This window comes from Micropterus salmoides, unplaced genomic scaffold, assembly GCF_014851395.1.
Source record: "Micropterus salmoides isolate LMB-PRFRI ecotype aquatic unplaced genomic scaffold, ASM1485139v1 Ms_hic_scaffold_1, whole genome shotgun sequence".
Lineage (NCBI taxonomy): Eukaryota > Metazoa > Chordata > Actinopteri > Centrarchiformes > Centrarchidae > Micropterus > Micropterus salmoides.
Genome location: NW_024040040.1, coordinates 58,355,148 through 58,367,855, shown reverse-complemented (window position 1 = coordinate 58,367,855; position 12,708 = coordinate 58,355,148). Strand labels below are relative to the sequence as shown.

At 42.4% G+C, this 12,708-nt stretch overlaps 1 protein-coding gene across 1 annotated transcript in view; it reads right to left on the bottom strand.

The window, feature by feature from the left end:
• Positions 1-12,708, bottom strand: part of wu:fc21g02 — a 56,591-nt gene that overhangs the window by 24,879 nt on the left and 19,004 nt on the right. Inside the window, exons 2-5 of the mRNA XM_038733380.1 lie at positions 11,086-11,131; positions 2,913-3,060; positions 2,726-2,783; positions 2,536-2,617 (exon numbers count right to left, since the gene is read on the bottom strand). Coding sequence (XP_038589308.1) covers positions 2,536-2,617; positions 2,726-2,783; positions 2,913-3,060; positions 11,086-11,131 — 334 coding nt within the window. The remainder of the gene's footprint in view (positions 1-2,535; positions 2,618-2,725; positions 2,784-2,912; positions 3,061-11,085; positions 11,132-12,708) is intronic.

The following is a 12,708-nucleotide window of genomic DNA, read 5'->3' as shown; positions in this document are numbered from 1 at the left end:
CTGCATATCAGGAAGTAGGGTCTTGTCTTTCTCGGTTATCATGGATCTAATTTGTGGGGGTAAATCAAGACTAAAAACAAGTCATTCAAATCTTTGTTGTATCTTGTGTTCTTACTGCAGCAGGAGGTGAGCGAGTAGGACATTACCGCAACCTGTCAACTGTCATAGCACAAAATATTCAAAAATAATTTTAGATATCAATATAGTAAATATGATTCTTAACTATTTAAAATTTCACACATGTACAGTAGCTAGACAAAATGGTTAGTCTAGTAAGCTTTTGTACATCGGAATGAGGCTGAGGTTTCACAAACTGGATGTTTTTATTAAATCCGACACAACTTCTTAGGCTATTTTTACTGCTTTCTGGTGGTTCCATGGAGCATCACCAAAGATGGGTCAAACAAATTATGCTATGTAGCACATTCTAACATTATTTTGTCTTTTCTGGTGTGTGTTTTATTTCAAAATGTTTGAATAGGCTACTAACTTGTCTGTAGTAGCCTGCCTCCCTAAATTTCACAGGTCGAAGTTTTACTGACTTAAATGAGCAGATGGTGTGCACAAAAGTATAGCTATTTATTTCTTATCATATCGTGGTTGTTTATTTTCTCTTCATTTAGAATCTAAAATACTGTTTAATACTGAGAATCCCTACATCATCCTCATAGTGCAAACAATGTCGAGAAACAATGCACATTAGCAGTAAGCTATTAAAAGACAAAACAGTTTTATCAGTATTATCAGCTATAGGAAAATTTTGTGAGTCAGCCCTTAACTGCGAGGAGAGCGTATGTGTGACCTGTACCATAAATGGTGGGCAGGGGAGGAGGTGGAGAACATGGGGAATTAACAGAGACCCTGCCAACGTTTAGTTAAAAGTTAAAGACAAAAACATCTGAAGAAAGCGTGATATTAGTAAATGATGATGTAGACAGACTAAGCTCCTAAGCTACAGCCTAAGACTATTTTAATAATGTAGTTCTAACTTCTCTATCATCGGGATTCTCCATCATCTTTCATCATGGTGTGTGTCCCTTTTAATAGTTAATTCTTTGTATTCTAACAATGTCTGCAGCATGTTATATGGGAGAGGGCAGACAGGGAATCCGACACCTATTTTAAAAATTTTACGGTCATTATCATATGATGCACAGACTTCCCACAAAATACTGCATAAACAGTAGTTAAAGATAATTCGTAGGGGTTTTTCCTATCAAACTGCTTGAACTTCTTTTGTTCTTTTAACTGTAACACATCTATCTGGTATCTATAGAGCATCCCCCAAGGATCACTGAATGAAAAACTAAAATTCTAATCAAAACATGGGAACGAGATACTACCTCGTGGCCACGAAATACTCAAGGTACAAGGTAGTCATTATACAGCACAAGGCAGCATTATGAAATTAAATTCGTAGTTCAACGAATGTTGTGTGCTACACACACACACACACACACCATATAATTAGTGTATTCTCTTTCTCCATCTGTATGCATTCTTATCCCATTAATAATAATAATAAATTGAATTTGTATAGCACTTTTCACGAACTCAAAGTCGCTTTACAGAGCAGATAAAGAAACAAAGCAAAAAGTAACTATTAATGCATGTTACTAACTCGACTGCTTCCCTACCCACGTAGTTTTGTGCTTTCTCATCCCTCTCCTTTTGCTTCTTGCTGCCCCCATGTTCCTGCTCGACACCCACTGCTTCAATTATTATAATAATACTAATTTTTTGTACCACTACTACTTTTACTGTCTGTATTTCTGTGTGAATATTGTGTTTGCTGCTCCCCTCACCTGGTGTTAGACAGAGGAAAAGAGAAGTAGGTCTAAGAATATTACCATTATCAATATTACTGTCTTGTGTTGATATAATGAGATAAAGTTGTTTGTGAGAGTGAAATGAACTTTGTGTTTTATATACATATATACATACACTATATACATATACATATATACACATACATACATACATACATATTATTATATATGTAATTATTATTAAAGCTGCAAGCAGCATTGGGCGGGGCCTCGCACCTATAGCGCATCGAGTTTTGTGAGGCGGCCGTGTTGCAGATTCTGGAGCTCTGCTGGTACGGCTGTGAATTTGCCACGCGCTTTCAATCATCACTTCCTGTGCCCCCTTTGTGGCACTACATAGTACTTGGCACTACGACGATAACTGAATATTGGCATGTCGGACTGTTTGGTGCAGATGTGAGCATGTATAATGAAGTTACAACAACTTTTAAATCGTACAAAAGTAAAGTACAAAGTGTGTAAATCGCAAAAATGCCCATTAAATCCAAAAAAAACCAAATCAAAAAGTAGGTGAAACTTCGCCCAGGGGTTGCTCTGTAGATGGCTCTAGTTCGCCCCACCTGAATTATGTGCAAATTTTGGTGAGGTTTTTTTTTTTTTCCAGAAAAGAAAGAAAGAAATAATAAATACATTGTCCCTTCAGTTTCAACAGGGACCTCACATGGTTCTTGCTAAATAAACCATGGCTAATCCAACCGTCACTCACGTGTGACAGCCACTTTGACAGTGGAGATCTCGTTATTCCAGAAGTCTCTCTGGATGTATGTTCCCTGGTCCTCATAAGTCACCTGACAAGACAAACAGACCACATAAATACACAGTGAATATCTAGATTATCTGGCCTCACTGTAAACTGAGCTCTAAAAATGTTGACTTGAAACAAGAGACTTGGCTACCTTGTCGATGTACCAGCGTCGGTCACTGCCTGTGCCAGATATCCTGCCTTTTGTCATTCTGTAGAAGACAGAACAACAGCCATATGGAAATACATTGAGTGCAACAACTCTGGGAAAAACTCACAGCTTCTCTCCTTGTCTATCCTGTCCACAACCAGAATTTTTGCTGTCCCAGAGAGTTTCTGACCTGAATGTGCCTTTCTCCCAGTACAGAAAGGTATTGCTGGGATTATCAGATGGAGTGAACTCAAGCTTCTCTGCACTCTTGGACAGGAAGATCTTCAACTGGCGACCATGGGCCAAACGCTCATGGAGGTCATGGACTGCATAGGACTCTAAGACAAATACAGAGGGAGAAGCAAAATGAGGCGGAATGTCTGCTACTAATGTCATTTTAAAGACATTTTATAGTTTTCAGTCATGTGACATGCGCAGTGACCTGGAGGGCAAACAACACACTAACGACCGCGACTCCCCCACAGAGACACCGCAAAAGCAATCAAATTTTATTTGGATCACCTTCAACTTAAGAAAAAGAAAGAGATGAACACAAACTGCAAAGTGTTTGGGATGTCCATATAACGTTACAGCATCTGCTGCCGCATTTCTACCGTTAAAAACCGCCAGGTCCCTGCCGCCACTCAACAGCGGTATGTTTAGGTTTACCTTGTGGGGAATCCCTCACCTAACACAGCCCAGGCTTGTCTCCTCCTTGATTAGTAAATCTGAAAGCACAACTATCCAGCATTTTGGCAACGCAAAAAGTAACAAACTCAAAGTAACAGTGTATCATTGCTTATTGGTTGGCAGGCAGCTGAGAATAACGTCTTTTTTGCTCTCAAAGGGAGCATTTTCCTTGGAGTGTGACGTCACGCGAAAACTATGAATAGGGGAAAAATAAGCTTATGCTCCGAAGCATCCAAGCTCATCTGTGAAGCATGGTGGAGGTAATGTCATGGCTTGGGCGTGCATGGCTGCTTCTGGAACAGGCTCATTAATATTATTGATGAGGTCTGAATATGGGCTGCAGGGTCTTCATAATGTGGGAGATCAGTGCCACAGGTCTGTGGTCCATGGAGTCACTGGGATGTGGCATCTTTGGAACAGGAACGAGGCAAGATGTCTTCCACATCAAAGGAACTCTTTGGAGACTCAGGCTCAGGTTGAAGACAAGGTCAAGGACTACACATAGCTGGGGAGCACAGGGTTGAGCCTCCTCAGCTGTCTTCTTGCCTGGTCAGCAGTGAGGCACATAGAGGTTACAGGTGGGGAGAGGAGGAGTCGTCAGGCTGGAGAGAGCTGTTAACCTGAGAGCCGGAGGAGTAGGGGGTAGGGTTCTCCCAGGAGGGTGAGGGACAGTGAGGAGGAGGAGGGGGGAGTAGTGGGGTTGGTGGTATGGTGCTTTCAGACCAAAAGCGAAGCGAGCGTTCGGGGCGGTGAGTTTACATACAAAGTCAATGCAAAGACACAGAGCTGTGATTTCCTGTCGCGAAGGGGGCGGTGCCGGTGTCGCGAAGTCGTGATAGCCTATCAATGTTGAGATTGTGTTTTTGTCACAGACAGCTTCAGAGCATTGTGTGGAGAGGGCCAGGCAGAGCGGGCGATCTGCAGGCCGGCTGAGAGTTGCTAAACTTGGGCTAGAGGAGCAGGGAGCAGCGCTCCAGGTTTTGGACAAATAAACCCCCGTGGTCGGACTGGATTTTCCTCTGACAACTACGCCGTTTGCTCGAGGGAGGACCTCGGAGTAAACTGCTTTTATGAAATTAGCTTTTTACTTTAGTTTTTATGATTACAACATTTATCTTCACTCGAGCTTCTCAGCAGCTACATTCCGTGCACATCCGGTTCCAGTGTTGTTAGCGTTGTTTGGCACTACTTCATATTTATATAAAACCCGGACAAAACTGGACATTGCTGGGAGAAAAGAAAGCGAGGAGGTTGAACTACGTGGTGAGTTCAGAAAACATGTGTGTAAGGTTTAGCCCCATGGTGGAAGGAGGAGACATGGACATAGAGTTCTTCACCTGGTGCTTCAATTTATTTTTACACCAGATACGTGGAAAGTGCAGTTGTGCAAGTGAAGTATTGTAAAAATATATCAAAAATTAACAAAAAACAAACAATGAGGAAACTAAGTATATACTATTCAAATTATCATTAAAAACTGAGATTACACAACACAAAAACAAAACCTATATCAGCCCTGACTATTGGGCTCCAGCCAAGCTGTCCACGCCAAGCTGTTCTCCCCAGGGGAGCCTCTGCCTCCTTCCTTTATACCAGAAGCCCCTCCTACAAGACAAACCAAAGTTAATTGACAATCAATTAAACACCAGTATGTTATCTCAACAATCAAACACATCTCTGGCTACATCAACACATCAACTATAAAACCAGAAATGAAATGTTACAGGCTAAACAAAAGCTTCTCAAAACAGCAACTTTAAGGTACTCCCGTAACACCCCTGTGTACAGGCTCACACTTGGACCATTCCAGGTCTTCCCCCTATAAATGACTCCACACTCCACTTCCTGTTTGCCCCTTCGGCCCAGATCCCTGCTTGAGGATGAGAACAGGTGAATAAAACATACAAACATTTGAATGACCTTGGGTAAATCCCATAAGCTAAAATAAATTACTTGAAATGAACTGTGTATATGTTGTATTTATCCAACCATGTAACTTTATTCCAGCTATCGTTGTACATTACTGGGACCAAATTAGCATAGCATAGCCCTGATCAAACTCCATTCAGAAAAACAAACATTTTTGAAGTTGATGTCCTGCTGTCTTGCTGACAGACCTGACAAAGCATGAATTCATATGTTTAACAAATCTGCATCATATTGTAGTTATTTCGGCATCAGTTTGATCCGTTTATTGCTATTTAATCACAGCAAAATGTTTACTTTGGGTTCATACCAAGATGGCGCTGAGTATAGCTGCCTCGGTGTTAGGCGCGCTTTGTTTTGTTTTGGTGTGTTAATTCAGTTTTCGGCTGTGACTCCCGGTGCTCTTTCACCAGGGAGGAGCTCATGAACATCAGCGGAACAACTCCAACAGATTTAATTCCCACTTTTCTTGCTCCATCAGTGGAATTATTGGACATTTTGGTGAAGGGCTCGCTCGCTGTCGTTCGCGTGTCCGACCAGAGAGGGGAACACTTTGGATCACTGCTACACCAGTTAGCAGTGCCTATCATGCCGTCACGCGTGCTCCACTGGGACACTCTGATCACTCTGATGGTCTATCTGATTCCCGCTTACAGGCAAAAACTAAAGCTCTGTAAACTTGTAGCATTTCAAGAATGCTACCAACAATCTGGATGAGTTTACAGAGGCTGTGACGTCCTACATCAGCTTCTGTGAGGACAAGTTTAGCAAGGAGGGGCGAGAAGCTAAACAACTGTACTCAAGAGACTAAAGAACCAGTTCTCTGCAAACTTCTGTCACTTCTGTCTGGAGGGGGTTCAGACAGATCACAAAATATAAACCCAAAGTCCTCCACTCCAGAAACTATTCTCGCCTGGCAAATGAGCTGAACGAGTTCTACTGCCACTTTGAGAGTCAATCGGACACCATCCCCCGTGACTCCTCCACGCAGCTTCAGCCTCAGTCCACCACCTCTTCGCTGATGCAGTAGACATGGCCCTTCACTACATCCTCCGGTACCTTGACTCCCCAGGAACCTACGCCAGGATCCTGTTTGTCGATTTCAGCTCTGCTGCTGCACCATCATCCCGGCCCTGCTGCAGGACAAGCTCTCTCAGCTGAACGTGCCTGACTCCACCTGCAGGTGGATCACATACTTCCTGACGGACAGGAAGCAGCACGTGAAGCTGGGAAAACATGTCTCTGATTCCAGGACCATCAGCACCGGATCCCCTCAAGGTTGCGTTCTTTCCCCCCTTCTCTTCTCCCTGTACACCAACAGCTGCACCTCCAGTCACCAGTTTGTCAAGCTCCTGAAGTTTGCGGATGATACCACACTCACTGGGCTCATCTAAGGTGGGGATGAATCCGTTCAACAGGTGGTCACCACTGTGGACTCCTTCCGCTTCCTGGGCACCATCATCTCCCAGGACCTCAAGTGGGAGCTGAACATCACCTCCCTCACCAAGAAGGCCCAGCAGAAGATGTACTTCCTGCAGCAGCTGAAGAAGTTCAGCCTGCCAAAGACAATGATGGTGCACTTCTACATCGCCATCATTGAGTCCATCCTCACCTCCTCCATCACCATCTGGTACGCTGCTGCCACTGCCAGGGACAAGGGCAGGCTGCAGCGCATCATTTGCTCTGCAGAGAAGGTGATTGGTTGCAATCTTCCTTCTCTTTTGGACCTGTACGCCTCCAGGACTCTGAGGCGAGCAGGAAAGATTGCAGCTGACCCCTCCCACCCCGGACACAAACTGTTTCAGACTCTCCCCTCTGGAAGGAGGCTGCGGTCCATCAGGACCAAAACCTCTCGCCACAAAAACAGTTTCTTCGCGTCTGCAGCTAGCCTCATTAACCCCTACTGACTCTCCCCCCTACTGACTCTCCCACATGTAAATACTGTTTCATATCGTGTCGGGCACAGACCTGGCACGTCGCACATATTTGTTGCTGATTGTTGATCTTTGTTGTATATTTTTATGTTGTCAGTTTATATTTATATGTACACATTATTCTCTTCCGTTGCGTTACTTCTGCACGGTACAGACCCAGAATAATGCACATGTATATATCTGCAACGTTTTTCTTCCATTCCATATTTATATATTTCTACTTATTTATGTTGACTGTATGTTTGTCTACGTGTAGCACCTTATCACCACAGCAAATTCCTCGTATGTGTAAAACACTACTTGGCAATAAAGCTCTTCTCTATTCTGATACAGCTGTGGTAATGGCGAGTTGTGTTTATTCACGTTATCGCGTTAAAATCGCCTTCTTGCGTTGTGTTTGAACACCTGCAGCGAATGTACTCACACGAGGAAAGCGTTGCGAGGCGAAACTTCGCCGTTGGTCTTAAAGTGGCATTAGAGGGCAGACAGCAGCTGAGTTAGTGGTGGGATGGGCAGGATGAAATTCATTATTTTCCTCAATATTTTATAAACAATACCCCAAAATGACAAGATCAAAGTTTGGCCATTGAGTCAAATCTGTTACAGATTAAGTTCGTTGGCCCTGTCCAAGCTGCTTTCAACTCCTCTGCTGCCAGTTGGTCTGAAAGCCAGTGATGTTCTGCTGGAGTTCACGCTCCAGCTTCCTTCTGTACTTCTCCTTAGCCTCCCTGATCTTCACCTTCAGGTCCCCCTGAATGGCCTTCACCTCCTCCCTATTATGGTCACTGAAAGCCCTCCTATTAGCATTCAGGATGTCCTTGATGTCCTTTGTTACCCATGATTTGTTGTCTGAGTAACACTGAACAGTCTTTGTTGGGACAGTGAAGTCCACACAGAAGATAATGTAGCCCATCCCTGTCTTCTCTGTGGCTCACAGAGTGCATCCCAGTCTGTTACCTCAAAACATCCCTGAAGGGTCTCATAGGCTCCTTCCGACCATCTCCTCACGGTCCTTGTGGTCGCAGGCTGCCTTTTCATCGGGGGGGGGGGGGGGGTTCAATGAATCTTATAAGCTGTTGCTGTCATCTCTTCCACATTTCTCACTATTTTACAGTAAGTGAAACAGCGCCCCTCTAAATGCTATGCGCTGGATGTGTGCCAGCTGCTGTCTGGCTTCACGCCAATCAAATCACAGCATGCGACCAACGTCTTTCAGATGACATAACGGGAGGTGTTAGCAACTTTAGCTGGTGCAGTTCTGTAGGGTGGAGATTTGGAGTTTTTAGTTATTATAAATAGTTTTACTAAACTAGCACTACAGCAGCAATTTAAGATTAAATCTGACTGGAGCTGGCCTGGAGAGAAAAAAGGGGTTTGGACATTCAATGAGGAAAACTATATCCGTACAGAGTGGCAAGCTGGTAGCGCCAAACTTAAATTGACTCTGTTGTTGTGGAAGACCTAAAAGCCAGTGGCAAATTCTACAACTTGGTTATTGACCACTTTGACGCTTGCCTGGATTTAGCTGCGAATGAACAGTCCATTGAAGTAACCTTATTGTTTTTCCTACGGTTGTGTAGGCATAGATAATGAGTTCCACAGACAGCACCTGCCACAGGGTACTGGGCCAGGTTACCTTAACTGTTTATACTCTGTTGGTCTGTGATATTGTGATATTGTGTTTTGAACATTTGTAAATGTAAATGCTCCGTACTTGTATAGCGCCTTTCTAGTCTTTTCGACCACTCAAAGCGCTTTTACACTACATCTGCATTCACCAGTCACACACATTCATACACTGAGCCTAAGTGCTCAAACGGAAACTAACATTCACACTCATTCGTACACAATTCCGGGTTCAGTATCTTGCCCAAGGACACTTCGACACGCAACCAGGGGGAGCCAGGCATTGAACCGCCAACCTTCCGATTAACGGCCAACCCGCTCTACCTCCTGAGCCACAGCCGCCCCGCCCCGCTCTCTGCTGTTTACTGCCGTTTTTCAGCTGGTTGTTTCCTGTTGTCTGAGCAAAATAACTTTGTTTGGCAGGAAGCCGTGTTAGATACTTGTTCAGCTCACGTTTATTTACATGTCCCCTCTGGCTTAATCATTTCTGACACAACAACTATAACTAAATTATAGACAAGCAGCTTGCAGATAAGTATGTTAAACATTATAGTTCATGGGTGCCATATAGGGGGGTAAAGTTAGGACAATTCCAAGGGCCCCTGACTGACAGGGGACCCAAAAAATTCTGAATATCAAATTATATTATACATTATATAAACCAAAATCATTGAGTATAAATATATTTCAAGTATAATAATAAAATGAATTATCTCTTTGTTTTTACTTGATTTTGGCAGTAGAAGTTAAAAATCCCCATTGACAAAGAAGTAAACCTCCATATTGACCACCCCTCTGTATCTGCATGAAATGGTTTGGTCCTGCATTAGCACACTCATCAGTGACGCGTTTAGTTGCAGTCAGTAGATGTAAACCAACCAAAATCTGGTTTTCAAAAAAGTAAAGAGAAGAAAGAGAGAGAGGAAAGACAAAAGGAAAGGATGTCACTCTGTAACCCAGTTTTTCACCAAGAAAGGTGGGCAGGTAGCTAGCTAGCTACAGACTAGTGTTAGCCTACATTTCATCAACATTTAATCAGTGCAGGGAAATGTTTAGCAAGAAATTCATATTAAATCCTTGTCCCTGCTCCTTTTAGCAGACTAACAACAGATGAGTCAGCAGCACCCCAGTCTGCCCATAACTGTAGAAGGTGAGCAACACAGTGTTAATGACATGCCAGTGAGCATCATTCCAGGGAGTCTGGAGATTTCTTACTCTTGCTCTTTTTACCATAACAACAAGAAAGAAAATTAAATATCTATTAATGATGAGAAATTCAAACACAAATTATTTTCTAACTTAATGATCATTATGAAATAAATAAAATAAACACCTTCCTGTCTGTACTGGATGCTGGACAGCAGCTTACATCAGCATGTAAGTTAAGGACAATATTAAAATAATCCAGTTTGATACATTCATTTAGATTGAATTATGGCCGTTAATGAAATCTATAGCTACATACTTTATTATTCCCATCATGATGGGCAATTTATTTGAGAAGCAAATAGTGAACTGCATCCTGTATGCAGACTTGCATGTACAAATCACCAGCAGTAAATATTGTGCAGACACCATCTCCACATTTAAGATTAGGCTTAAGACTTTCCTCTTTGATAAAGCTTTTAGTTAGGGCTGGCTCAGGTTAGTCCTGAACCATCCCTTAGTTATGCTGCTATAGGCCTAGACTGCCAGGGGATTTCCCATGATGACCTAAGCTTCTCTCTTCCCCTCTCTCTATCTGTATCATCTCATTAGTACATGTTACTGACTCGACTTTTTACTTCTCCTGTAGTTCTGTGCTTTCTTGTCCCTTTCTTCCCCTTTCTTCTCCTGTCGCAACCATAAATAAACAGGTATGCCTGTATGCGTATAAAGTGCAATTTATACTTCTGCGTCAAATCGACAGCGTAGCCTCTTCTTAGCCCCCTACCCTACGCCATCACTTACGGCGTAGCCTGACGTGCACCTCCTCAAAAATATAACTACACGTCAAGTCGATGCGGACAGTGAGCATTATGATTGTAATTATAATTTTCAGCCCTGCTGTCAAGTAATCTGTCACTTTTCATATACAGTAATGAACTTGTTGCTTCTGTCTAGAACACAACTGCTTAACAGAAAAGATCACACTTTGAACGACAGCACGTGAGGATGGTGTACGAGAAATGAGAATGAAATACTCACCCACAGTGACGCAAGCCGCCAGCAGGATCATAACACTCCACATCATCTGCACACAAGACACAGAAGAGATTTCATTCTAGCTAAATCCACATTATCACTATAGACACAGCTTCAAAGTCCTTACCATAGAGTATGTTTACTTCTACAGAATGTGTCCATAACTGAAAAATGTTTGACAGTCCGTGGCTTTCTTCTTGTAAAAACTTTACATTTTTCATTCCTTCACTAGTAAGGCCCTAAGAGGAGTAAAGTCTCCAGTGTGTTTGTTCTATCCTACATTTTGTTTTGTGGGTGCAATTAACATGTTCATCTTATCTTCAAATTAAAAACAATTTCCACACTGACAGTCAGTCACTTTAACATTTATATACAGTACATCTGGAAGGTATTCACAGCACTTCACTTTTTCCACATTTTGTTATGTTACAGCCTTATTCCAAAATGGATGAAATTCATTATTTTCCTCAATATTTTATAAACAATACCCCAAAATGACAAGATCAAAGTTGTTTGAAATCTTTGCAAATTTATGAAAAAAAAAAAAGGTACATGTACATAAGTATTCACCGTGTTTGCTCAATACTTTGTTGAAGCACCTTTGGTACCAATTAGCCTAAAGACTTCATGAGCATGATGCTACAAGCATGGCACACCTATTTTTGGGCACTTTCTTCTATTCTTCTTAGCAGGACCTCTCAAGCTCCATCAGGTTGGATGGGGAGCATCAGTGCACAGACATTTTCAGATCTCTCCAGAGACATGTTTATTTGGGTTCAAGTCTGGGCTCTGGCTGGGCAACTCAAGGACATTTACAGAGTTGTCCTGTAGCCCTTTAATGTTTAGCTTGTGGAAACAAGAATAAAATGAGAAATTTAGACTTTAATTTAAGTCGTTTTGGTAATGCTGTATTGTTATTTGTATTGTAGCGTATCCATTTAAAAGGGGCATTATGGAGTTTCCAGCGGCCACTAGCGGTGCGGTTTTAAGACTGCAACCAGGCATGTGCTCGTTCATTCATGAGCGAGCATAATCCGAAACAACCACTTTCATACAGAAATCCTGTAATAAACACAGAAACACCTGCATGCATGCTGTGGCTTTTCACACAGACATGTTCAAGCTCTGTTACTTCAACATTCCCGTCACAGAGGCAGATCAACACTGGCTCTGTAACGTTACTTTATTCAGTGACAGCGGCTATAGAGAGACAGGGAGACAGCTTCACACAACATGCTGGAAACTCACTCACACTGCAACGTTACAGTAATAATTTAATCAGCTGCAGGTTGAACTAATCCATGTTACATGATCATGGTACATTTACTGCATTTAGCCGACGTGCTACATCATTAGCTCGCCTGCTGCTTTCACTAACTATTTTTACCATCTCTGTATCTTTCACCGGAGCCTCAGCAATAACAAAACTGTTAGTGAGCTGGACTGAATATTATAACGAGATTGTGTCACACTTTATAATAATAAGACCGCAGTAAGTAAATTTACTGTAGTGTCAGTGGATGGCTCTTCCTCTCGGTTGTACAGGTGCTGGTCATATAATTAGAATATCATCAAAAAGTTGATTTATTTCAGTAATTCCATTCAAAGAGTGAAACTTGGATATCA